Source organism: Mauremys mutica, chromosome 1 (assembly GCF_020497125.1).
Source record: "Mauremys mutica isolate MM-2020 ecotype Southern chromosome 1, ASM2049712v1, whole genome shotgun sequence".
Classification (NCBI taxonomy): Eukaryota; Metazoa; Chordata; order Testudines; family Geoemydidae; genus Mauremys; species Mauremys mutica.
Window position 1 is genome coordinate 205577530 of NC_059072.1, and position 27386 is coordinate 205604915.

At 42.6% G+C, this 27386-nt stretch overlaps 2 protein-coding genes across 3 annotated transcripts in view; both read left to right on the forward strand.

Moving 5' to 3' along the window:
• The first annotated feature begins 148 nt into the window (after window positions 1–148).
• FAM3B (FAM3 metabolism regulating signaling molecule B) lies at window positions 149–20584 on the forward strand. 2 transcript variants are annotated; one of them, XM_045002516.1, is made up of 8 exons: window positions 149–330; window positions 10275–10418; window positions 12129–12252; window positions 13665–13723; window positions 16850–16900; window positions 17491–17578; window positions 19409–19541; window positions 20380–20584. In XM_045002516.1, the coding sequence occupies exons 1-8, from the start codon at window positions 309–311 to the stop codon at window positions 20467–20469; spliced, it is 711 nt and encodes a 236-aa protein (XP_044858451.1). In that variant the 5' UTR covers window positions 149–308; the 3' UTR covers window positions 20470–20584. The 2 variants fall into 2 exon arrangements, with proteins under 2 accessions (XP_044858451.1, XP_044858452.1); XM_045002517.1 differs by lacking the exon at window positions 149–330 and adding an exon at window positions 7266–7454.
• A 135-nt stretch (window positions 20585–20719) lies between these two features.
• Window positions 20720–27386, forward strand: part of LOC123362164 (interferon-induced GTP-binding protein Mx1-like) — a 38733-nt gene continuing 32066 nt past the window's right edge. The window contains exon 1 of the mRNA XM_045002515.1: window positions 20720–21868. The gene's annotated coding sequence lies outside the window, so the exon portion shown is untranslated. The remainder of the gene's footprint in view (window positions 21869–27386) is intronic.

Consider the following 27386-nt stretch of genomic DNA (forward strand, 5'->3'; position numbering starts at 1 on the left):
AGCCCAGCCCCCAGGGTGGGCGGCGGCCGAGCGGCCTTTGGCACCGCGGTTGCCGAGTGGCCGCTCCCCCCGGGGCAGCGCCGCCTGCTGGCGGCAAACCGGTCCCTGGCCGGGCAGCAAGCCCCGCTCCCAGCCATTACCACGTGTGACTCATCCCGCCCCCGGGGCGTGCCCGCCCGGGCGCCCAGGTGCGGCGAGTTTGCGCTTTTCCCTGCTGCCCCCGCAGCCCGGACCGCGGCCGGGCTCTCGGCGGTGCAGGTGGTGGGGGCCGGCGGGAGCGCTGCGGGGGAGCCCCGCTGCCCGGGAAGATGCGACTACTGGCCTGGAGCAGTGAGTAGGCGCCGCGCACAGGAGGGAGCGGGAGCTAGCGGGCTGCCCCCCTGCCCTGGGGCCGGGCGCTGCTCGCTTCTCCCGGAGGCTTGGGGGAGCGGAGCAGTGGGGCGGGCAGCAGCTGGCGGGCAGATCCCCTCTCCCCGCGGCGCCCTTGCAAAGGTGTTGGGCGGCCGCCAGAGCTCAGCTTCCTGCTTCGCTCGGGCCGGGCGGGTGTGCTTGGCCGCCCAGCGCTGGACCCGGAGCAGAAGCCTGTTGCTGCTGCTTCCTGATGTTTGTCCCCCGATCGCTTCCGGGAGGCGCTTGGGACGTTAGACGTGTTGGGGCTTCTCGTCCCCTCTCCCATCGGTGCCTCTCTTTGCACTTCTCCTGGGCGCCTCCCTTCTCTCCCCAGCCACACTGGCGCCGCCTGGGACTCGCTCTCTGGCCCGTCTGGCCACCTGTACACTTCCAAGTTGGATTGGCTAGTACAGCCACCCTTTGGCCCATGCACGGGTGTGTCAGCGCTGGTGCGTGTACTCCCCGTGAATGCTTGCATTGGTGTAAAACGTAGTGCCCCACAGATAGGTAACTGCCCCAGTGGGCCCTGCACCCTCTGGCTCACGGCCTTGTGGATCATTTGCACCGTGTTCTGTGGGATACCAGCCATTTGCCAGGGGATTTTGGGGAGCTGGGGATCATGTTCCGGAACCCTACTGAACTCAGGTGGGGTGATAACACATGCACACCTCTCTTCTGGCTCTAATCCACTTTGCCACCCAGTACACCTCTACCTCGATATAACGCTGTCTTTGGGAGCCAAAAAATCTTAAATCTTACTGCGTTACAGGTGAAACTGTGTTATATTGAACTTGCTTTGATCCACTGGAGTGCACAGCCCCCTCCCCCCGAGCACTGCTTTACCGTGTTATATCTGAATTCGTTATATCGGGTGGTGTTATATCGAGGTACTGGTGTATATCAAAGGAGAGGGATATTTCTTCACGGTTATATAACTGCTAGTGAATCACTGGTGACCTAAGTCACTGATATCAAGGTAGACTGGTTAGGGAAGGTGCATGATGTTTGCATGTTTAAGAACATGTGATTTAAAAAAAAACCTGCAAGAAGGGACATTTTCCCCAACAGGCAGATTACCACAGGTGATATTGAAATGCCAATATTGATCCTGGGGGGATACAGCCTATCCCTTGGTCCTCTGGCTCATGAAGCTGTACACTGGTCACCTTGGCAGCATCAAGGAAAAATTCAACTACTATCTCAACAGGTGCAGAATGACTTTAGCATATGCTTTTGGTACCGATTGAATGGACACTAGCACGGCTTATTCAGTAGGTTGGATCTCAGAGAGGAAAAATAGCCTCCTAGTTCTAGCTACATGTTGTGTAATGCATAATATCTGTGAGGCAAAGGGCTAAAAGCTGCCATCAGGATGAAGGGGTGAGATGGACAGACTTTCTGCTGAATTTGAACAGCAAGGGCTATTGGAACAGCCAACTGTGGAGCTATGCAGCTGAGGGAGATCTTAAAAGGCCAGTTTAACAGTCAGCCATAGTGGTATTGTCTAATGTTGTTGTTGTTACATAAAGTCTCTTGGGTGTTCTTATTATGGGTGGGGCTTTGCTTCCTGCTAGTCACTGTAATTCCTGGTATAAACTAATAAAGATACTGAGTCTCCAAAAAATAGAACTTCATTATGTGCAATGAAGCAGAGAGCAAAGTCAAAGCACAAACAAACAAATACAAAGTTAAAAATCTTTTACCCACATTGTGACTTTGAAATCCCAAGTGAAAACAGAGGTAGGGCAGGGGAACATTTACGTCCATGTTTCTGAAACCTGCAACAACTTGGCTGCATATACACTGCCAGGTGGTTTTCACAGGTACTGATATATGTGTAGCTATTGTTCTCCTTGTTGTTCAGTGTGGAGTGATACGCATATGTACACCATGATGCCAGGTGGCATGGTGGTGGGGGGTGTAGTGAGCAGCGACTAGTCTTAAATGAGGAGGAAGGATTGGGGAAGGGGAGAGAGATGAGCACGCATTGGAAAAATTAACAAACTTGCAGTTATTTAAGTAAACAACAAGGATGTGATAACTGAGTCCTTCCTCTATTAACTAATTAGGCCTTCTGCTCTTTTGTATCTTTCTTAGGCATCAATACACGTCTGACTAATTTATTTGCTCTTTCAACACCAAGTCCATTACAGAATTTGACCAAACCAATCATTAAAAACTAATAATAATAAAACCCCCAACTGAACAATAAGGAACACTTGACTGATGCTCAACTGGGTGGACAGGGCTGCAGAGCCTTTGCTATTTTTTTAAAGTTCTAAAATCAATTCTTTTTTCCATGATATTTAGTAATAAAAATTTCAACCATTTTGGTGCAAAATGCTGTGACTCAACCTCCTTCACAAATATAGACTTGTGGTAGAAACCTGGATCTTTAACTTTTACATTCCATCAGAAACTTTTCACCTTCTTCTTTCTGGCTTGACTTCTGACCTTTTTGTTTTGGCTCAGTAACAGGCTCCCTGAATCATTTTCAATTTGATCCTTGTGTTGTTCCATTTCTTAGTTAATTAGATCAGGCCAAGTTTCTACTGAGACTGCAGTGATTTATAATATATTGTGTCTGTCTGGGTAGGTCTGACTTCCATCAGTTCTGTAGACTCCCCCAGCCCAACAGCTTCGGGGTTGCAAGGCTCATGTTAGCACTCTACAAATAGCTGTGTAGACAGTGCTTTGAAGTTGCGACTTTGGCTTTGAAGCCTATGGAGGGCTCCTTTCTGAGGCACAACTTTAAAGCACTGTCTACACAGCTCTTTCAGTTCACTAGCCCAAGTCTGTCGACCTGGACTGGGAGGCTCACTTCTGCAGCTGTGTAGACATACCCTCTGAAGCCTCTAAGTTTGCTTTTGTAATTCTAGTGCCATGTGAAAAATGTGCAAATTTCAACATTATTTATGGTAGCTGGGTGTGGTTATGGAGAGAGAAACTTTTTGAGATTTTTCTCAAATGTCTTGGGGAAACTGGGACATTAAGTTCCCTTTTTTTCCAAACAAAATGAATTTGACGGTGGTTACAGAAGAAAATTTGAATGCATTTTAGAACGGTTTACGATAGGTATTCCTTCTTACTCAGTGAGGTTCAAATACTGTGGTGAACACTCAGATATTGGATGCTAAGGATGAATCCACCTGAGACATTCACTCATCTTTTTTTCATTTTATTTTTATTGCCAGAGCCAGTGGCAAAGACTTCCTCTGGATATTTCTCTTTGTATTCTTGGATGGTATCTTCAGCAGCTTGGACACAATGTTCTCCTTTTTTCTATTTAGAAATAAACTCAGTAGCATTAATTAAGGGTGCAGTTTTCCAAGGATGGCTGCTTATAGCTCTTGTAGGGTCATTTTTCATGTTTCATCATCTTTCCTTAATGTCAACGCTGATCCTTTTAGTTCTTCCTTTACTATTTCCTCTATTTCCATTGGACTACTTAACTCTGTTGTGAAGACATAGCCTTAACTAGAGTTATTTAAAATTGAATCTCTTGAGCTAGGCTAACTTGAGAGAATGTGGACACACTTTGGACTTGTCTTCACTGCAAAGTTAACTCAACGTAGAATTTGAGTGTTGTGCCTAACTTGAGTCCCACATCCACACAGACAAACTCTGAACTTGAATGTGGTGGTGCTTTTAACCCTTGTTGGCTGTCCCGTTGGGGGGTATAGGCTAACGCTTGAGTTAGTACAACTCATCAGCTGCTAACTTGTGTCCATGCTACAGAGTGGTCTTGTTATCTCCCTTCAAATGCTGCTAGTCCTCCAGCACTTTCCCACAATTCCTCCCAGGTGCCCAGGAAATATAGAAAAGGCTTCCCACAATTCACTGGGAAAGAATTCATGGGGCAACTCAGCTAACTGCAACACTAAAAACCCTGGGATATGCCCCCAGAAGTCTTAGGCTATATCATTACTGACAAAAATGGTGTGTTTTACCACAGGATAACTAACAAATACGTTAGCTATACTGCTGTAAAATCCTAGTGAAGATAAGGCACTACTTTTATTGAAAAGTAAACTAGGGGCTTTCTGTAGTCTCTGTGCTGTAGGTCGTGGGGGCAGCGCCAGATCGGCGATTCCCCTCGCGGGCTTTGTAATAGGCACTCCGCAGCTCCTTTACTTTCACCCTGCATTGCAGCGCGTCCCGATCATGGCCCCTATCCAGCATGGATCTTGATACCTGCTCAAAGATATCATAATTCCTACGGCTGGAGCGCAGCTGGGACTGCACAGCTTCCTCCCCCCAAACACTAATGAGGTCCAGCAACTTGCCATTGCTCCATGCTGGGGCTCGTTTGCCGTGTGGAGGCATGGTCACCTGGAAAGATTACCTGATTGCACTCCACACCTGGCTGCAGCAAACAGGAAGGGGATTTTTAAAATTCCCGGGGCACTTAAAGGGCGGGTCACCTGAGGCCAGAGCAGTAGAGTGCATACTGATGAGCAGAGTGGCTGAACAGGAATATTCCCTGGAGGCCAATTAAAGCGCTGGTGAGTGTCCACACCTGATGAGCAGCGCTGGATCACCAGCGCTGCATTCCTTATACCCCAACCCGAACGGGTGCACAGCCAGCGCTGCAGCCAGGGAGTTGCAGCGCTGCAAGTGCCTTGCAAGTGTGGACGGAGAATAATTGCAGCGCTGGAAAGCCTCCACCAGCGCTGCAACTTGTAAGTGTAGCCAAGCCCTAGGTGAAGTCAACTACAGACAGGAATATAGTGCTGGCCTCACCTAGACATCTTGCGATAAACAATATAAGTGTTTTGTACTTAGGATTTTACAGTGGGATAACTGTTGTCTATTATCTAGCTGTAAACAAACAAAAAAACCCCATCATCCTACACACCTTTGTGTTAGTGAAGACAAAAGTGTAATGCCACATGAGTGAGTGCTGTGCTTGTGTGTACAAATTAGCTCAAGTGTTATGTGTTTGGTGTGTTGCTGCTCCCGCTAGGGCTAGGCTAGTTCAAGAAGAATACTCAAGCATAGAAAACTTGAGTTATTTTTCAATGGAGACAATCACTAAGAGCGGGTCTGTCGGTTGAAATTAGTCTGTCGGAGTATACCCAAAGCTAAGTGCATCAATTATTTCTTTAAAATGCTTATTTTGTACTTCATTGCTGGTAATGTGTAAAGGAAGGTTGCATGTGTGTTGTTTTTTTTTTGTTTTTTGTTTTTTAAATCAAGTGGAAAATTTTGCTTTTCAGATTTGTTTTAAATGGTATAAACATTGATTGACCTTTGCCTTTCTTTGGATGCTGAAAATGAACAAAAGACTTCTCTTGAATTAAGCTAATGTTAAAAAGCTAAATAAGCCTGGAACAAGGTTCTTAACAGAACAGCGTGGATATTTTTTATGATCATGTGAGAGATTTTCATGATCACCAAACTCATCAAAGTTCTGCTCTTCACTTTTACAGTTATATTCAGTGTCACATTTGATCTGCAAAAGGTGAAAGAAACTGAGTTTCTGTACTTTTTTGACGGTGACCATGAATCCTGTCTAGCTTGCTGCTTTGCAACTCTTGACATTGTTCACATTTTACTTTAGAAGAATCCTCTGTTTTCATTACTTAAATCCATTCAATTGTTTGGTTTTTCTACCACTCCCTTCAACTTCAGACATGTTGACTCAGATAAATCATACGCTAGGGTTTAGCAATCAGTGAATGCTAAATCAGAGGTTCTCAGACTTTTGTACTGGTGACCCCTTTCACACAGCAAGCCTCTGATTGCAGCTCCCCTTCTGCATTAAAAACACTTGTTTATATATTAACACCATTATAAATGCTGGAGGCAAAGCAGGGTTTAGGGTGGTGGGTGACAGCTCGTGACCTCCCATGTAATAACCTCACGACCCTCTGAGGATCCCCAGTTTGAGAACCCCTGTGCTAAATAGAGCTAGCCAAAATGTACTAAAACTTGACTCAATTTTTCAATACAATTTTTTATTGGAAAAGTCAAATTTTGACCAAAAAATGTAATTTTTGACATATTTTGCAAAAATTACGTCCTATTTTCAACTAGCTCTAATACAAAGCACTCTTTTGCAATAGCTAATTACCTCCATTAGAAATGCCATTTTGTTGCATTCTAAACTCTCAGTAATGTGTCAGTGTTGATGAAATTTCATTTAAAAAAAGAATCAAAATGAAGCATTCTGTTATGGTCAAAATGTTCTGTTTTGACTTCTGTGGACTGGGACATTTCAATTTTCCATTTTGAAATGATTTTTTCTCCAATTTTTATTTTACGTTCTAAATTATAATATAAAAAGTCAAAATGGATACAAAATATTTTGATTTTATTGAAGTATAATGTTTCACCTGACCTGAAATTGATTTTTATTTTTATTTTTTTATTTATCTTTTTTAGCAAGTTCCATTTTGCAGGAAATTTAGAAATTTACACTGTGATGGGGCAAGGCTAGATAACTATAGGAAAGTAGAGTGAAACAGGTATGTTAGCCACAGGCTACACCAGGGGTAGGCAACCTATGGCACACGCGCCGAAGGCGGCACGTGAGCTGATTTTCAGTGGCACTCACAGTGCGCGGGTCCTGGCCATCGGTCCGGGGGGGCTCTGCATTTTAATTTAATTTTAAAAGAAGCTTCTTAAACATTTTAAAAACCTTATTTACTTTACATACAGTGGTTTAGTTATATATTATAGACTTGTAGAAAGAGACCTTCTAAAAAGGTTAAAATGTGTTACTGGCACACGAAACCTTAAATTAGAGTGAATAAATGAAGACTCCCCACACCACTTCTGAAAGGTTGCTGACCCCTGGACTAAACAAATCCCTGTTACCATGGTAACCAAATGGCAGTTGCTCTAGGGTTAATCAGGATACCTGGGGCCAATTAAGAGCCTTCTAGAAAGCAGTGGAGACAGCTAGGTTGATTGGGACAAATGAAGCCAATTAAGGGCTGGCTGGAACTAGTTAAAAGCCTCCCCGTTAGTGGCATGTGTCAGGAGCTGTAGGAGGAAGCCGCGCTGCCTGAGAAACGGGGCAGGAAAAACCCATCCGGCACAAGGAAGGAGGCCCCAAGGTAAGGGTGAAGTATCATAGAATCTCAGGGTTGGAAGGGACCTCAGGAGGTCATCTAGTCCGACCCCCTGCTCGAAGCAGGACCAATCCCCAGACAGATTTTTGCCCCAGGTCCGTAAATGGCCCCCTCAAGGATTGAACTCTCAACCCTGGGTTTAGCAGGCCAATGCTCAAACCACTGAGCCATCCCCGTTGAAGTGGAGGCTGCTGTGGGGAAGTGGCCCAGGGAATTGTACTCATCCTGTTTCAAAAAGTCAGCTACAGATAGCTGCTACTATTAGGGTCCCTGGGCTGGAGCCCAAAGTAGAGGGCGGGCCTGGGCCTCGCTCCCTCCCCCCCCCCTTTCCTCGATTAATTCAGCGAGACTGTGAGACAACAGAGACACTGTGAGGGAGGGTAGCGTCTCCTCACCTCCCTTGCTGGCTTATGATGGAAATGGCTCAGTAGGCTGTGACCCTTGCGCCTAGAGAGAAGAGCTACATGGAGGTCACAGTGAGCCTCTGAGGCTAGCGTAATCCTCCTGGAAGCGCGGGACCCACTAAGACAAGGTCGGAGCTTTGTCACACCACAAAGCAAATCAGAATGAAAAAAATTCAGCATTTCAGAATTTGACGTGAAACAGAAATGATGGTTCCTGTACAGCCCTAGTGTTAGCGTTTTAAAGCAGCATTTAAATAAATCATGTTAGCTTACATCATTTTAAACTCAGCGCACCTACCACTCCAGCATAGATGGGACCTAGCTTGCTGGGATTGTGCTAAAGCATAGGGAATTTGTGAACTTCTTGCTCAAGAATTTGATTTGGGAACTACGCATATATCCCATATTTATTGCTGGGACAGGAAACTTAAAAATAAACAGGAGAATCTGTTCAGTCCTGATTTTCTTGTCTGAACTGCTGAGTATTGTAAAAAAGCTCCCATGTTTTCCCTGGCCCTTCCCCATCTTCCAGCCCCTCAAAAAGACTGCATTTCAGTGATGGTCAAAGTAGTTCCTTAACGAACAGAGTGTACATACTCACAATGTGAAGCACTTGGGTCATTTTAGGGTGAAGATGCAATAGAAATGTGATATTTTATTAACATGGAGGAAGTGTTGTACCAATATAATAAAAACCAGCAGGATCTTATTAAGAGGGATAAGGCAAAGATGCCACATTTATTGTAAATACCATAACAAAACAAAAGACAATGTTTTCCTACTTGTTTCCATTACTACTTATTCCTTATACACACACACACACATATTCATCCACACAATCATTCATTCAGGTTCTGTATAGATGTTATAGTTACCAGCCTAGATGTTGCTCATGCCAAGTTACTGGCCAGGTACCTTGGTCATGAGGATGGAGCCGAGTCTGTGTCAGATGCATCTGATGCTCCTGGAGGTTGGTATCAGAACCATAGACTCAAAGTCCTCAGTCTTTAGAGTTCAGTTTTATAGGGATTTTTCCCTATGTTAGTTCATAGGAGTTGCCTCATTCTGCTGTTGCTAAATCAATCAGCAGATGGCTGGCTCCATTTTGTCAGATGCTTGTTTTTCCTTCCTTTGAGGTGTGGTGGGTCATCTGGTTGATCCCACTTGACACCTTCTTCAGCCAACACTGAATTCTTCAGACTGGTAACTCCCTAATCATTCAGTCACATACATTCTCTATCTTAATCACATCTATTTCACTGTCTCTTTGCTTTTTGGGGTGTTACCAATTTATGTGAGACTCCCTGTCTTTTAACAATCAAAGATAAAGTGAGATGAAAACTTACAGAGGGTGGGGGTCTCTATCTATACACTATAACAACTACTGTTTTGGCTTACTTAGAGTTAATTAATGTTTAACAAGTTTTATACAAAGTATTTCTTTGAGCAGGCTTCACACAGACACAGCTGGTGTCTTGCAGGTTAGAATCACAAATTTACTTTTAACATAAACCTTTAGTTATGAGGCATCAATTAACAATAAGGCATTTTTCATATAAACCATGTCTAATATAAACCTTCTTTAATATCCCTACATAATGGGGTCTGACACTTATCTCCAGGTATACATTTTTATTTCTGGGGAAGGGGTAACCAAGTGTCTGGTACAATGTGACTGTATTTATCAGTTTCACTCCCAAAAACATAGCAAATACACACCTGTCTCCTTGCCTATATAGACATTACTATAGCTTCTACAATAGTGGTGGAAATTATAGTATAATTGAGAGTGGCTGGACTAGTGGCTGCTGTCCACATCTCTTTGCAGGCTTCTGGGCCTCCAGATGTGTGCAAATCTAGATATCACATCTCCACCCTCAATCTGAACCCCAGCTCCATTTACATAGCTGCCTATTCAGGCCTAGCGTAGTCGTCTCCTGTATTTCAAAGAGGATACGAAGAGCCCGCTGTGAGCTATCTGTAGGGTAGGGTTTTAAACTGCCACCTATCACCGTAGCATCTGGTGCCGCCAATCTAAAATGGATAACAATAGCTAAGTCTAAATGATTTCATGGAATCTCTGGCATGTCTCCTTTTCCAGGGTCAAACCTCTGCTTGGGGGTAGAGTGGGGTTTTTTTTGGATTAGTTGTGTTTTAAGACTTTTTTTTTTTTTAAGGGGTTGTCATTGTTGACTGCCGCGCTCTCACTGTCTGCAGCCCCACCAAAGATCTCCAATGGTGTGGAATGCCTGTGCATCAGGACTGAATTTCACACTCTCATAGTAGTGTATTTGTGTAGCAGAACCATAGAAGATACTAGATTTTTAGTAGCCCTGTGTAGACTTCTTATCACATGCTGCCTTTTTTCACATTAAATAATGGATTTGTTCTTTCTTATCAGACCTTGTGAAGTTATCAGGACTTATGTTAGCATCGTTGTGTGCTTGGTATTTGGGATACATGTTTGCAGATATCGTACCTGAAGATTCGCTATCATCAGCTATGGAAAATCTTCAGAGTATTGGAGAGAAACCAGTACTTAAGGGTATGTGGTCACATGACTTTTTTTCTGCTAATATGCAGTATATTATAAGTGAAGCACAGTGTTTGTAATTTAACCTGCAAATGGGTTGTTAGTTACTGAATAATTGGTTGTGTTGCTCTCCTAAGAGAGCTGTCAATTAGTCACAGTTAACTCATGTGATTAACTCAAAACAACTGCGATTAAAAAAAATCAGTTGTGATTAATCACAGTTTTAATTGCATTCTTAAACAATAGAAATCTATTAAATATTTTTGGATGTTTTCTACATTTTCAAAAATATTTATTTCAGTTACAACACAGAATACAAAGTGTACAGTGCTGACTTTGTTTTTATTACAAATATTTTCACTGGAAAAATGATAAAAAAAAATAATTTTCATTTCACCTTAGACAAGTATTGTAGTGCAATCTCTTTATTGTGAAAGTGCAACTTACAAATGTAGATTTGTTTTGTTACATAACTGCACTCAAAAACAAAACCATGTAAAACTTTAGAGCCTACAAGTTTACTCAGTCCTACTTCTTGTTCAGCCAATCACTAAGATAAAAAAGTTTGTTTACATTTATAGGAGGTAATGCTGCCTGCTTCTTATTTACAATTTCACTTGAAAGTGAGAACAGGCATTCACATGGCACTTTTGTAGCCAGCATTACAAGGTATTGTGTCAGATATGCTAAACGTTCGTATTCCCCTTCATGCTTTGGCCACCATTCCAGAGGACAAGCTTCCATGCTGAAGACGCTCGTTAAAAATAATGTCTTGATTACATCTGTGACTGAACTTCGGGGGGGCGGGGGAGAGAATTATATGTCTCCTGGTCTGTTTTACCTGTGTTCTGCCATATATTTCATGTTAGAGCAGTCTCAGATGAGGACCCAGCACACGATCATTTTAAGAACATTTTCACTGCAGATTTGACAAAACGCAAAGAAGGTACCAATGTGAGATTTCTAAAGATAGCTATGGCACTCGACTCAAGGTTTAAGAATCCAAAGTGCCTTCCAAAATCTGAGAGGGACAAGGTGTGGAGCATGCTTTCAGAAGTCTTAAAAGAGCAACACTTTGATGCAGAAACTGCAGAATGTGAACCACCAAAAAGGAAAATCAGCCTTTTGCTGGTGGCATCTGACTCAGATGATGAAAATGAGCATGTGTTGGTCTGCACTGCTTTGGATTGTTATCAAGCAGAACCCATCAGCAGCATGGATGCATGTCCCCTGGAATGGTGGTTGGAGCACGAAGGGACATATGACTCTTCAGTGCATCTGGCACATAAATACCTTGTGACACTGCCTATGAAAGTGCCATGCGAATGTCTGATTTCCCTTTCAGGTGACGTTGTAAGCAAGAAACGAGCAACATTATCTCCTGCAAAATTGTAACCAAACTAGTTTGTCTGAGCAATTGTCTATGTTTGTAGTACTCTAGAACACTGGTCAAAAGATCATCTCAGAGGACTGCTGGGACCCATTCTCCCCAATCAAATTCCTCTTACCTCTCTACCCTCATTTGGCAAGCAGGTGCCAATTTCAAGCTCATATAAATCTGCAGTGTTTTTGATAGGATGTTTGTAAATTGGCAAGGTTTGCCTTTGGAAGTACTTGTGTGACCTTGCTCTTATATACTGAAATTAATTGGTCATTTTGGTATATGAATTGTGTTTACATAGTGCTCAAATAAAGCATGTTCTGCTTTCTTATTCATTACAGCGCCACCCCCCAAAAGACAGAAATGTGACCATTGGTCTCCGTGCTCACCTGGGAGCTATGCTTATCGATTACTCAGTGGTGGTGGCAAGGAAAAGTTTGCCAAGATTTGTTTTGAAGATGAGCTGTAAGTACCAGTCTACTTCGAGTTGAAGCAAGGACTACCTGGAGTAGTAGGGACATTTTGGTTTAGCAACAGACTAAACATTTATTATTAAGAGACATTTCTTAGATTAACGCAAACTTCGTGACACAAAACCACCAGTCTTGGGGTTTTCCCCTTTCAATACTATTTACCATGCTATGCTCCTTAAGTCCCTCAAGCAAGAAACCACCATCTTGGGTCTCCTCTGTAAAGTATAGGTGCGATTCTAGGACAGTCACACAGCAAATGAGGCACGCTTGGAAATCCAGAGGTGGGATTCATTTAGATGTTGTGGTTTTTAATTTAATGATTCTAAACTTTTTTTAAATCCTCATCAGTTTTTGTTACCTCTGATCCATGTGTTTTCTCCCTTTGGATAGCTCATTGCTTTCTCATCATTGTGCCCAAATGCTGTTTTCATTGAAGTCAGTGCCAAAATTTTCACTGACTTTACTGAGGCAAAAATTTGACTGTGTCCTTATTTCTGTTCAGCTGACGCTCTCCTGACATCTTAATTTCTCTCTCTTCTGACTACATGATTGGCTTCATTGTGTCAACTCTTGGATCCCTGAATAATTCTGTTCCATCTGTGTAGAGAATAACCCCCCCTCCCTTTTTTTAGCCCATTACCAACACTAAGCCGCACCTAATTTTCTCTGTTCCATTGCATCTTTCCAATCTCCCTCGCTGTATATATTCTGAAAGTATATTTATGTTTCTTTGACACTTAAGATTTTTTCCTGTTAGTCTACTTCATCATTTTGTTTTCTCTGTGCTTGTGTCACTAAAGTAATCTTCCTATTCTATCTCTAACTTTTTTTACCTTGTATCTTGGCTTTTCTCTTTTGTTCGTATAAACTGCTTTGGGCCAAGATTTTCAAAAGTGACTAATGATTGTGGATGCCTCAGGTTTCAGACTGGAAACACTGGAAAAGGGCCTAATTTTCAGAGGTTGGATGCTCAGTGTATTCTGAAAATCAGGACTCTTTACAGTATCTCAGGTTAGGGACTCAAAAACTGAGGCCCTTAAAATCAATAGTCACTTTGGAAAATCTTGGTGTGGAGCTGCTGTGAAGATACACTCGCCTATTCTATATAGCTGCATGGAATGATGCCACAAAACTAATTATTTTCTCTGGCGTTGTTTTTACTCTGCTTGTGCTGTACTTGTACAGGTTACAGTGTTGAACTAGACTCATTATGGGCTCTCCAAAGGAAACTGTCCAGTGCGCCATAGATTTTTTTTAAGACATGGCTCCATTGCTTTCAGCAGACTCCTCAATTAAACGATTAACCTAAAAACAAGAATACAAGGAATGACTTTGCATAGGTAAATATCACAGCCCTTCTGGAAGTACAATTCCTGACTGATGGTGTATTTATTTCAATTTCAGGCTCATAAGTGAACAGAAGGGTAATGTTGGAAGAGGTATAAACATTGCCATTGTGAATTGTAAGTAAGAGAAGAATGTTATGGGGACAATGGTAGTACACTAAGAAAAATGATTTTGCATATCTGAGATACAATGTAACAGTCTTCCCTCTATATTTTTTAAACTACCATTTCCTCTCTATTGGACGCTTATGAAAGTAAAGTAACGAAGCACAATAATGGTCTGTCATTCCCAGTCACTTTTAGTGTGGCCTTGCAATGTATGAATGACTGAAAACCACAGCCTTCTCTGTGGCAGTAGTACAGAGAGTGCTGCATTCACATCTTTCACTGCCTTAGAGGAGTTGTTTCCTTACGCAGCAGCAGCTGGTAACTTTCTAGTTTTATCAGATTCAAATTCATCTTAGCTTTAACAACAATAAAAAGAAGCACTTGAAGAAAAAAATCTTAGAATAGTGGGTAAACAAAAAAAAATGTTTTTGTTAAATTTTCAGTGGATGAGAATGGACAACCATGAAAAGTTGTCCAAGTGGCCCTGGATTTTAAATTAGAGAGAGTAGAATTACTTTGCATGTCACATAAAAGAAATTTCTTCGTTCTCTAATAACTAGGATGAGGTGCAATATATTTAATAGTGGCCCCTCCTGTGAGGAATAAGAGCCCTAAGTCTGGAAAACAAGCTCAGATGTAGTGTAGTGTTTACTTTGACCTCAAAATATTGTAATATATATTTAAAAAAAAATTTTTTTGTTGTGTTTATGCATCCCATTTACCTTCCAAGTGAGTAGGCAAAGAACCAAGTTGTGTACGTTGGTGTGGCTCCAACGAGAAAGGAGATATCCTGTTTATACTAGCTGAGGAGATGGTCCAAAAGTTTCATTTCCTTGTTACCAAACTTATCTTGCATTTTTACTTTCTATTAAAAAAAAATCATAAAGGATTTAGTGACCACAGTAGACAACCAACTGAACATGAGTTCTTCGTGTGAGACTGTAGTTAAGAGGATGATCATGATTCTTGAAGGTATAAGTAGAGGAATATCAAGTAGAATAGGGAGGTGCTATTACCTCTGTACGTGGTATTAGTGAGACCATTACTGGAATATTGTGTCTAGCTCTGGGGTCTACACTTAAAGAAAATGTTGAAGAATTGGAAAGGGTTCAGCAAAGAGCAACATGAATGATTTGAGAGCAGCAAAACTTTAATAATGAGGAACTACAGAAGCTAAACCTAATTAGTTTATCCAAGAAAAGATTGAGGTGACCTCATTGTGGACTTCAAGTACCTACATGGGGAAGAGACAGCTGTTTAATCTAGCAGTAAAAGGCATAACAAGATCGAGTGATTGGAAACTACAAATTCAGACTAGAAATACAGTACAAATTTTAAACTGTGAAGGTAATTAACCATTGGAGCAACTTACTAATATAGTGAATTCTCTTGAAGTCTTTACATCAAAACTAAATCTTTCTGAAGGATCTGCTACAACTTAAACAGATATTATGGATTTGATGTTGAAATTATTTGGTGGGGTTCTGTGGCCTATACTATGCAGGAGGTCAGACCAGATAATCACAGTGGTCCTTTTGGGGCTTAAAATCTGTGAAAATATTGTAGAATAGAATATCTTCCATCCTTCCACTGAGAGGTAGTTTCTGGCTAAACAAATATTTACATGTACTCCTTAATTATCTTGCTGCTTTTATCCACTGGTTCAGATAGAAAAATAGACATATCTAACATTGCAATACAGTAAAACATCCTCTGCATATTTTCTAATTAATTAAACCTCTCCACTACAGACTGTATCCAACCCTTTTTTTTTTTTTTTTGGTAGCATCACTTTAATATGTTAGTTCACATTGCTGTCCCCTTTCTGTTCTGAATGAACAGTTTTTGTTGTTAAGGAAGAGAAAATTATAAACCAAGATTAACAACACAGAGGAAAAAAGTGATATTCCACATACAAGCACAGTAAAATCCAGCATCCTCAGTTTGGTGTGATCTCTGGTCTCTGCTCAGGAGAGCCCCTGGTCTGGAATGTTATTTCTCCACTTCAGGAGGAAAATAAACTTTTACAGAGTCCTATGCTTTTAAGATACTTCCCCCTCTGCCATGATCCTGCCAAGGATGAGAGCCAAGATGAGCCAGAAAGAGGGCAGCAATTGCCAGATCTTCCCACTGAGTGGCAGCATACAGTGCTCCAGAGGAAAGCATCCTCCTCTACCTAAACGTGTATGTCTTATGTAACTGATCAGTGCCTAACTCAGTTTGGCATTTGAAAGCATAACATGAAAATTGGTTACTGGTTTTGCAGTTTTCCTACTAGCAAAAAAAATGTTCCATGAATTTGTCAAAGAATTTTGAAATCTTGAGAATTACCTCCAGTTTTACATCTGTTTCATGAACTCAAAAATAGGCCCATCTGAACAACAATGAAATTATGATTATTGACCAAGATTTTCTAAAATGACTAGTGAGTCTGGGAGCCTAACTTGAGCCACTAGAAAGAGGCCAAATTTTTCAGAAATTGCTGAGCACCTGTCCACTGAAAATTAGGGCTATTGAAATTGTCTCAATTTGGGCCTCCAAAATCAGTAGCCACTTGAAAACCTTAGCCATTGTTAGGAAATAGCATAAAGTATATATGCAAGTACCAAAGTTCATAATACAATTCACTCATTCTGTTAAACATAATGGAATTGGCTTTACTTTTTTACTTTATTTGAAAGAATCTGGGCAGAAATCTTTTCTATCATGCTACAGTTTTGGTGGAGTTCAGTTGCACAATAGCTTTAATTGATCACTTCTGTGTGCCATTGATGGGCAGGAATTAATGCTGTCAAGGACAATCACTATGGTTATAGATTTCCTTCACCAGATTAATTTTCTGAACTTGGAAGGAAATCTGGCACTAATGAAAACTTGAAACTGTAGTAATAAATATAAAATAGTAGATACACTTATTTTTAGTTATCAGAGGGGTAGCTGTGTTAGTCTGTATCCACAAAAACAACGAGGAGTCCAGTGGCACCTTTTTAAATATAGATTTTAAATAAATCTGTTAGTCTTTAAGGTGCCACCGGACTCCTCATTGTTTTTATTTTTAGTTGTAACCATTGTTTACTTTCCCCTTACATATCCCTTTCCTTCCCCGTATTTAAAGTGTATCATTCTTTATTGCAGATAAAACAGGAAAAGTTATATCTACAGAGTTTTTTGACATGTGGGAAGGAGGTAAGAGCCAAAGTATCACCAAATAAAAGTGGCAGAGGGTCTCTTGTAGACACTTTTTTTTTTTTCCCATACAGAAGAAATTTGGACTAAAAGTATTTTTTTCAATTAAATATTTGACAGTTGCTAAAGATCTCCAAGAATGATCAGTAATTAATATAAAACAGATGGCAAAACAAATTTCTCTGCTCATCTGGAGTACTTCACAGTTTAATACTAAAGAAAAAAACTAAATTGCATCAGGCCTTTTTTTTTATTTCTAGATTGCTGTGCTGTAGGCGATCAGACTAGGTGATCATGATGGTCTCTTCTGACCTTAGTCTGAGTCTAATCTGTCTCTTCCTACTTACTCCAGAGCTCCTGAGAGGTGCTGAGCATTCTGTACGCTCACTGTCTTCGGGGGGAGGGGGTTTGAACGCACTCAGTACCTTTCAGGATTGGGCCTTCTGTATGGGAATGGGGGAATTACCTGGCTAGAGAAAAATAAGTAACTTACTTCTGTTTTTTGGAGAAGCAAAGTAGCAATAAGATGAGTATAAGGTGTTTTGTGCATCGGCATGGGGGTAATGAATAATCATTTGTTGTATCAACAGACTTCTCGGGACCCATGACTACTTTCATTAAAAATGCACCTCAAGGGTCACTTCTCTTGATGGTGACCCATGATGATGGAAGCACCAGGTAAGCAAGCATTTGTGTACCAGCCCAGTGCTAGAATAATGAATGGCTTACAACTCTTAGAGGAGAGGAAAGTGATCAGGAGCAGTCAGCATGGATTCACCAAGGGCAAGTCATGCCTGACTAACCAGATTGCCTTCTATGATGAGAGAACTGGCTCTGTGGATGAGGGGAAAGCAGTGGACGTGTTATTCCTTGACTTTAGCAAAGCTTTTGTTATGGTCTCGCACAGTATTCTTGCCAACAAGTTAAAAGAAGTATGGGCTGGATGAATGGGACTATAAGGTGGATAGAAAGCTGGCTAGATCATCAGGCTTAATGGGTGGTGATCAATGACTCCATGTCTAATTGGCAGCCGGTATCAAGCAGAGTGCCCCAAGGGTTGGTCCTGGGGCCGGTTTTGTTCAATATCTTCATTAATAATCTGAAGGATGGCGTGGATTGCACCCTCAGCAGGTTTGCAGATGACATAAACTGGGAGGAGTGGTAGATACGCTGGAGAGTAGGAATAGGATACAGAGGGACCTAGACAAATTAGAGGATTGGGCCAAAAGAAATCTGATGAGGTTCAACAAGGACAAGTGCAGAGTCCCGCACTTAGGACGGAAGAATCCCGTGCACTGCTGCAGATTAGGGATCGAGTGGCTAGGCAACAGTTTTGCAGAAAAGGACTTAGGGGTTACAGTGGACGAGAAACTGGTTGAGTCGACAGTGTGCCTTGTTGCCAAGAAGGCTAACGGCATTTTGGGCTGTATAAGTAGGAGCATTGCCAGCAGATCGAGGGGTGTGATCGTTCCCCTCTATTCGGCATTGTTGAGGCCTCATCTGGAGTACTGTGTCCAGTTTTGGGCCCCACAGTACAAGAAGGATGTGGAAAAATTGGAAAGAGTCCAGCGGAGGGCAACAAAAATGATTAGGGGGCTGGAGCAAGTGACTTATGAGGAGAGGCTGAGGGAACTGGGATTATTTAGTCTGCAGAAGAGAAGAATGAAGGGGGATTTGATAGTTGCGTTCCCCTACCTGAAAGGGGGTTCCAAAGAGGATGGATCTAGACTGTTCTCAATGGTACCAGATGACAGAACAAGGAGTAATGGTCTCAAGTTGCAGTGGTGGGCGGTCTGGGTTGGATATTAGGAAACACTATTTCACTAGGAGGGTGGTGAAGCACTGGAATGGGTTACCTAGGGAGGTGGTGGAATCTCCTTTCTTAGAGGTTTTTAAGGCCTGGCTTGACAAAGCCCTGGCTGGGATGATTTAGTTGGGAATTGGTCCTGCTTTGAGCAGGGGGTTGGACTAGATGACCTCCTGAGGTCCCTTCCAACCCTGATATTCTATGAACTCAGGGTGGCAACCTTCTGAGAAGCAAAAGTTGTTACAGCTTGAGCTATGACCAGGTTTAATCACTTACCTCCTTCTCTCAGTCATTTGATGCTGTTCCATTCAACACTTGCCCATATAACATGGCCTGAACTTCTCTCTGACACTGAGATTACATGAAATTTCTTTCAACAATAAAATGTACAAAAGAGAGAGAATCCCTCATAACATAGAATTCTTCTCTCTGCTCCCTTGTGCAAACTCATTGTCTTTTATTAACATTGGTGGAGTTGCACAGGTATAAGTGGGGGTAGAATTGGTTCCATGAATTTTATGGCACATTACTGGACAGTTCTCCAGTAGAGGATACAGGAAAGCTTTAAAAATTATTCATTAATAGGAAATCAGAAATTACATCATATAATATCAACCGACTATATCCTTTTTTACATAACTTATTTTTAAAGTTCTGAATTTCCAAGTCTCCGATGTTACATTTTTCAACTCTTCTACTAGATTAAATGATGGTGCAAAAAAAGCAATAGCAGAACTTGGCAGTAAAGAAATATGGAACATGAAGTTCAGGTCAAGCTGGGCCTTTATAGCTGCCAAAGGTTTCAACCTACCAGATAACATTCAAAAAGAAAAGGTAGGGTTTATTTTGTTTTCTGTTTTGTTTGTTTGTTTTTTTAAACTATAATTTTCACAAACCCTTCACAACCTTGTGTTTGTGACTTCTTTCTGGAAACAGGTTTCCAAAAGTGACTAGTCATTTAGGGTGTCTCAATTTTTGAAAGCCCAACTTTTGAAACACCTTTAAGGAGATCTGAATTTCAGAGGGTAGGTGCTCAGCATTTTCTGAAAATCAGGACCCTTTAAGAGTCTCAAGATGGACACCCAGGCAGGGAGATGCCCAAAATCGCAAGTCATTTTTTAAAATCTTGGCCTCCTCAGACTTGAGGAAAATGTAACAGGAATCATTTCTGTATCAGAACTTCTCCTCATAGCAGTGTGTTTTAATTTATATACTCGGTGCAGTCATCTTTCTGTGATGCAAGGAGGGGAAAAGAAATCAATATGCTTAGAGAAATCTGTGGAAACTGAGCTGGGCTAACTATTCTATTTTCCGAAGATGTACGGAATTATCCCTAGTTTCACGTCTTTTCCAGAATGTTGTTGGGTGTTACTTACCGAAACAAATTACCTACAGGAAATACTTCAACATCAGTGTCCTGTGCTATGAGGTCTTCTGGGCAATAAGGGGTTTGGGTTATAACATTTTGAGGAATGATTATATAATAGATGATGGGATGAGGAGGTGCCAGTTTAAGATAAGCAAAACATGAAGTATATCTGATGATTTCCAAGCCCCTGTCCCTATATCTTTCCCTCTTGCTACACAGGGAGACATGAAGTTTTCCAGACTTGTGATGACAGTCTATAAATGATAAACTGAAGGGTTTTTTTGTTTGTTTTTTTATAACCAGATCAACCATTCTGACAATAGCAAGAACAGATATAATGGCTGGCCAGCTGAAATCCAGATAGAAGGTTGTATCCCAGTAGACCTGATCTGATTTTACATTTTGCTAATAAAGTCATATAAATTATTTTTATATATGGTTGCAGTCATAAAATCGATAAGATCTAAACAGCTGCTATAAATTAATAAAGTCATATATACAATTTTAACCACTTGTCCTTCAGAGGTTATATTCTGTAATTGGTCTGAAAGCAAATACCTGTTTCAATGACAGGTGCAGATAAAATAATCAGTTTTCTGGTCTGTAAGTATGATGGTATGGTAGATCTGCCAGGATTATCAAAATGGTACCGTATTGTCACTGTAAATGGCAAGTCTAATTTTTTTATAGGGTGCTTTCTGCTTTAGGTTTTAGGAGGAAACACGATATAAAACCAAATTCTATTTCTTCTATCACAGAATCCCTAGCAGTGAAACAGATTACTCTGATGCAGTGAATTAGTAATTCTTTATCTCCTAAGAAAAGTTTGAATTGCCATTACATGTGTACTGATGATTAACCTATTCTAGCAACCAGAGTCACTTACAAGAATTCTGTGCTGATGATCTACACCCTTAAATTTCATGGGTTTGCTCCTCCACCCCCCACCTTTCATTTACTGAAAAAAATTGTGCAAAGTAACTTCATACAAAAGTCATGGAACTTACAAGATAGATGCCTAGCTTCACTATTCAGTCACTGTTGTGTGTGTTGGTTCTCTTCCATTTCCTTTGTTTGGATGTTGCCTGTTTAGACTGCAAGCTCCTCAAGTCAGTTGTATTATTGTTATATTTGTCTGTAAACCACCTAGCAGTCTGTTGGCACTACAAACCCCCTAGTAAATTCAGATCCAGTGTAGCTCCTGCTGAATGTGGCCTCATTCCTATAATTTGTGTAATGAAGTTTTCATCTAGATATAACGAGGCTGGCTCATACTGTAAAGCAGATGATTTACTGACACTTGTGGGCTGCTTAGGGTATGTCTGCACTGCAATTAAAAACCCATGGCTGGCCCATGTCAGCTGACTCGGGTTTGTGGGGCTCAGGCGAAAGGGCTGTTTAATTGTGGTTATATCACCTTTGGGGTTTAGAGATCATGGCCCCTTTAAATCTTTGTTCTGAGGAGGAGGAAGTGCTGTTTTGGCAGGAGGGAGCAATGAGAGAGGGAAAGCGACAGGAGGGGTGTGTGTGTGTGTGTGTGGCTCCAAGGGCTACAGCAATTAGGCTCCACAGAATGAAGCAGCTGAGACCCCGCCCGAAGCCTGGAAGGCACAGAGTGGCTGATCGGGGACACCACAGGACAGGAGCCAGGAGGAGCACTGTGCCAGGGAGGAATCGCCCAAGAAGGACAAACTGGAGCTGGACCCAGTGTTGCTGCCCAGAGCTGTATGGGGCCGTGAGCTGTGTTCCCTCTAAGGGCCCATCTAGGGCTGCCCAGCAGGTGTGCACACAGGTGAGTGGGGAGAATGTGGAGAGTGGGAGCAGTGGGGTGAGGTGATGAGGGTTTGGGGGAGCTTGGGGCATGCAGGACTGATGGGGGGTGGGAGGAAGAAGAGAGACACCTCTCTGCCCCAGCCTCAGGGCTGCAGCGGGGACAAGAGATGTGACCCGGGGTGCCTGGGGCAGCCCTCACTGGAAATGCCAAGGTTGGGGCAGGTTGCACAAGGTAGAGCAGATACTCCCAAGACTGGTGGGTAAAACTGAAGTTAAACTCCCCAACCAGTCACAAACTGCGCTTCTGATCCCGCCCCCACTCTTTATCAAGAAGCAAAAAAGAAATCACAGAGCCCCCTTACTGCATACCAGTTCTCTGGCTCCCAATCAGCACCTAGGTCCAGTACAGTGAGAAGTTAGTTAAAAACTCTGCTCACCTATACAAAGCGTTCTTCTGACCCCAAAGGGTCAGCCACGTCACCAGGTCAGTATAGGTTTGGATGTTACCCAAAATACCACGCTGCCAGCCAATCCTTTAGTGTCTAAAATTAAAGGTTTATTGTAAAGAAAAAAACAAGAAGAGAGTTGTTAAATGGTAAAACAGTCACATACATACGAAGACTTCAGAGTCCATGTATCGGGTTCCTAGCAGTCTTGGTGAATTTGCTGGCTTGAAAGTCCCTCTGGAACACATCCACAGCTTGGTTACTCCAGAAGTAAGAAGCAGGACTGAAGACAAAATGGAGAAGATGCAGCTGCCTTTTACAGTCTTTTGCCAGGCGGCTTGTGCTTGTGCTTCCCTTTGTTCCAAACACAAGCAGCCCAGCACATGGCCTGGAGGCCTGAGTTCTGTCCATAAGCCTGTCTCTGCCTGCCTTGCTGAGTCATATGGTGTAGCCCTTGACTTTTTCAATGGGTTCATTGTACAGCCGATGGTCCTTAATGGGCCATCAAGCAGGCTAGGCAGAGCTGATGCCAAATTGTCTGGGGGTGTCACTGTCACCCAGAAGCACAGCACAAGTTTGAAGTACAGACGTATATTATATATCTATAACTCATAATACAAAGGTGATACAAACATATAAACAAGATTATCATACTTGGCAAACTAACATTTTTGCAGATACCTTACACGGCATATCTGGCACAACTCATTGCAATTTTAGAATATTGATATAAGATCCTAAAGTGTCCCCCAGGAGAGACGCGCCTCTTCCCCAGCGCCAGCCGGGGCTGTGGCAGCGACGGGAAAGACATCTCTTCCCTGGCCTCTGGTGGGGACAGGAGATGCCTCTCTACACTGGCCCCAGCTCCGGTCGGGGCTGCAGCAGCTGGGAAGAAACGCGTGTTTGTCTGTCTCCGTCTCTCTCTCTCACACAGTGTGTCCGTGTCTCTGTCTGTCTGTCTCTCTCACACATACACTCACCTCCCAACACGTACTTGTAGTGTTGTTACTTGGTACTTCCTGCAATGCATGTATATTCTCTGTAATTTTATTCTATCAAAGTGCTATTTTAGTTTCTTTACTGGTCTGTGCATTTCATAATTTTTACTTCTCTTATGCTTAAATTTAATTCTTTGAGTAGTGAGTTCTAAAATGCCTAACCTGTCCTGGCTGGAGTAATTATCCCTATGGTAACCTTTTTAAAAAAAAAAAAATCTAGGTTTTTTTTGTTTCTACTGGTGGTGTACATCCACACATTACCTTGATATTGGTGCACATAGCAAAATTCGGTCTGCACATGGGTGGAAAAAATTAGAGGGAACATGGGCCATGAGTACCTGGGCTTGTGACTTTGCATTGGGAATAAGGAGGGAGGCTGTACCTAGCCACGTGGGGAGGTTATCACTCTGTGTGGCTTTGCAGAGAGCGGCAGAAGAGGGCACCAAAGGGGTTTGTTGGGGAAAGTTTTCTATCACCGAAGACAACCAGGAGCCCCCAAGACTCACTGTACTAGAACTTTGCCCAGGACTCCTGAACTCTGAGTGCAGATGCATTGTTTGGTGTCTGCCCTTCCAGACTGTGCTATCACTGGGCTTGTGGGGCCTTGGTTTAAATGTAACCCTGCTTTATCGTGCCCTTTATCTCTCCCCCCCCCCCCGTTTTCTCCTTTTTCCTTCTGTAAATCAATATTTCTCTCTTATTCATTGTACTCTTCTGGGCGGGTGTGAGGGGTGCGTATGCATACACATATGTTCACTTGGGGGGGGGTTGGAAAAGGTGCCCCTGGGGTGGAAGGGACTTTCCCTGCTGCATTCCTGCGTGCGACTTTTCTTGGCCAGAGCTGCCTGCAGAGCAGACTCCATCCTGGCCATGAGGGCACTGAAGTTACACGGCACAGATATTGGAGCATGGGATCTGGGGCATTGTGAGGCAGGAATGTCCCAGAGCTCGGGCTGTAGCCTGAGCCCAAATGTCTACACAGCAATGGAATAGCCCATTAGTCTGAGCCCCACGAGCCAGCCATGGGTATTTAATTGCAGTGTAAACAGACCCTTAGCCGTGGACATGTCTTCATGACTGCTCTTTCTTACGCACATTGGATGATGTACCAAGAGAATGGGAAGTTGATCAAACTGGTTTTGTCTTTAATGGGACCTTGTGATGGATGCTGTTTTCTGAAGCTATGAAGATGCACCAGCCGCCAGTGTTCTGGAGACGATTGTGTAATTTAATTGCTCCAGCAGCTTTGTGCTGTTGTACAAGTGCAAAGCAGCCAGAAAACCAGGGTAGCCAGCTCCCTGCAGCAGCATGGCGGTTCTATTCCACCGGTGAAGGGGGTGTGACCTTTGTGCTCTGGTATTGCCGGTTGCCAGAATGATGCCTTAGAGCAGTGGTCCCCAAATGTTTTACCTCGTGCCCCCCTTGCTCCTGTCCATGGCCCACCCACCCCCACAGCTGGGAGCAGGGCCACAGCTCCAGGAAGGCGGGGACGTGGACACAGGTAAGGGGATGTAATGCAGTAGAGAGCAGGGTGGATTGACCTGGGAATGTCATTTAGTTTTACTGGGACTGTCTGCATGGGGGGATGAGAGAGCAGGGGGTGACTTTAGGTGAGGGACGGTACCTGAGCCAGCAAGGGAGGTGGGGCAAGTTGACACCTTTGCCTGGGAAACTGGACGAAGGGGGAGAGGGAGAGAAGGAGGGGGAGAGAGCCTGCTGGAGGGGTTTTTGGTTTCAGTTTTGGGCTGGCTGGGAAGAGGCAGGGAACCCCAAGTCTCGGGTCTAAGATCCTTGCCCCCCAGAGGGACCTGGCTGAGAGGGGTCCTGGCTGTACCTACAAGCCCTGCTTGGGACTGTGTTCCTGTCATCTAATAAACCTTCTGTTTTACTGGCTGACAGAGTCACGGTGAATCGCAGGACGTGGGGGGGTGCAGGGCCCTGACTCCCCCATGCTCCGTGATAGGGGGCCGAGGCTGGGGCCATACCTGGGGGGCCAGGACCTCAGTCATGGAGCCAGCAGCCGAGACCCTGGGCCAGGAGTGGAGCTGGATGGCACTCCCGCCCCACTCCCCATGTGGCCCCAGCCATGTCCCCCCGATTGTTCCTCAGCACCACCCTAGGGGCACACCCCACAGATTGAGAACCTCTGCCTTAGAGACATGGGCAGTTAGGTGGGAATTACAACAATCGTCCACCATGTTCATCTTGGATGCAACTCAGAATTGGACCAGTGTTGTTCCTTCAGGCTTGTACCTCATGGAAGTAGGATAGAACAAATCCCGGAGGACTGGGTTGGTGTAGATATAGAGTTTATGTAACCTTGATCAAGGACTCTCAGTCTCACTTTACCGAAGGAAAGTGTTAGTGTTTGGAGGAAGAAACTGGCCCACATGACATCATCACTGGACTGGGATGGTGAAGAGAGGGAAAGAATTGGACATTACCAAAAGAAGAATGCACTACAGAACCTTTACTATTATGTGGTGTTATGTGGCATTGGTGCTCTGTGGTGGTGGAGCGCTCTTTGGTTGGAGGGGGTCCAAGTACAGGGTCTGGAGTGGAGAGGAGTAGAAATATCTGCATGTGGACTCCTGGAGGGTAACAAAAAATCCCTAAGCTCATCTAAAGATTGTTTTAATTTACAAGATGGGGCAAACGTTTTTGTTTTTGTTTTTGTTTGTTTTTAACTTAAGCACTTACAACTAGAGATGTTCAGTCTAAACACTGCTGCATTTTATTTACATTTAACTTTTATGCACAGTAGAACTTGCACAAGTTGGACTAATGATGGCATGTTACTGAATTGGCAGATAAGTGAAAACACTTAAAAGCAAGAGTAAATGCATCATAAAATGTATTTTGTTCATTTAACAAGTGTATTCTCATTTTAAATATTTACCATAACTCATAGTGCACTAGGTAGCTAATCTTATTTCCTTGTTTTCCCATTTGCAGTATTACAGAGCAGATTCAAGTGTCAAGTTGACTGTTCTAAATCATAACTCACTTTTAATTTCATCAGTTTATTTAAAAACTCATTATAGTGCATGTGACTTGGTTTATTATATTTAAAAGCAAAACTGCAAACCAGAAGGCAGCAAAATATTTCCAATCTATGTTGGGTTTTTTTGATAACTATTTTTTTCTCAAAAGTGTTTGTAAATGTACTTGCAGCCCTGATTGGGTGTGTACGTTGATATAAATTGGAAAGAATAAATACCTGCTAAAGTGATACTGTAGTTTTACTTGTAGCTAGTAAACAAGTAGTTTTATCTACAACTTGCTCCATCTCAATTGTTTCTTGCACCTTACTAGTGGCAGATTTTCGTTTTCTCTCTAATTGCCCTGATTAGTTTAGAGGGATAATTATATTTTAGAAAAGATAACATGCTTGATTTAACCGTGGAACTGCTTCCATTTTTTTAAATTTATGGATATGTAATGCATGTCTATAAAGTGTCAACCATTTAGTCTTTTAGAAATACAGTACATTGTTCTGTAAAACAGGACAATATTTTAAGCAGCAGGACCTATGTTTGGTTTTTGTATAGGTAGCATGCTCATTCTAATTGTCATTGGTGAGCCCCAGCATCCCATCAGTGCAGTAAGTGGCAAGGTTTGGCTCTGTATCATCTTAGATTACCTTGTTTACTGGAAGTAATATAGAGCCCGCTCCTAATTCCACTAAGACCAGTGAGAGCAAGGCTGATCCCTCATTAGGACCTTGATTCAGCTAATCATTTAACCACCTGTTTAAATGCTTTGCTGAGCTTTGGGCCTAACTGGTGGTGTTCGTGTAGTGTATTCTTCTATGAATGTTAATAAAGCTGTAATAAAAATGTATTGTGCAATTTGAGTGGCTTGTCCTTATATGATTTAGCTGGTAAAGAGATTATCAAGCCCACTAGAGCAGTGGTTCTCAGGCTACGCAGAGGTCTGCCAGGGAGTACATCTAGAGATTTGTCTAGTTTTACAACAGGCTATATAAAAAGCACTAGCAAAACCAGTACAAACTAATATTTCATACAATGACTTGTTTATACTGCTCTATATACTTTTCACTGAAATGTAAGTACAATATTTATATTCCAAT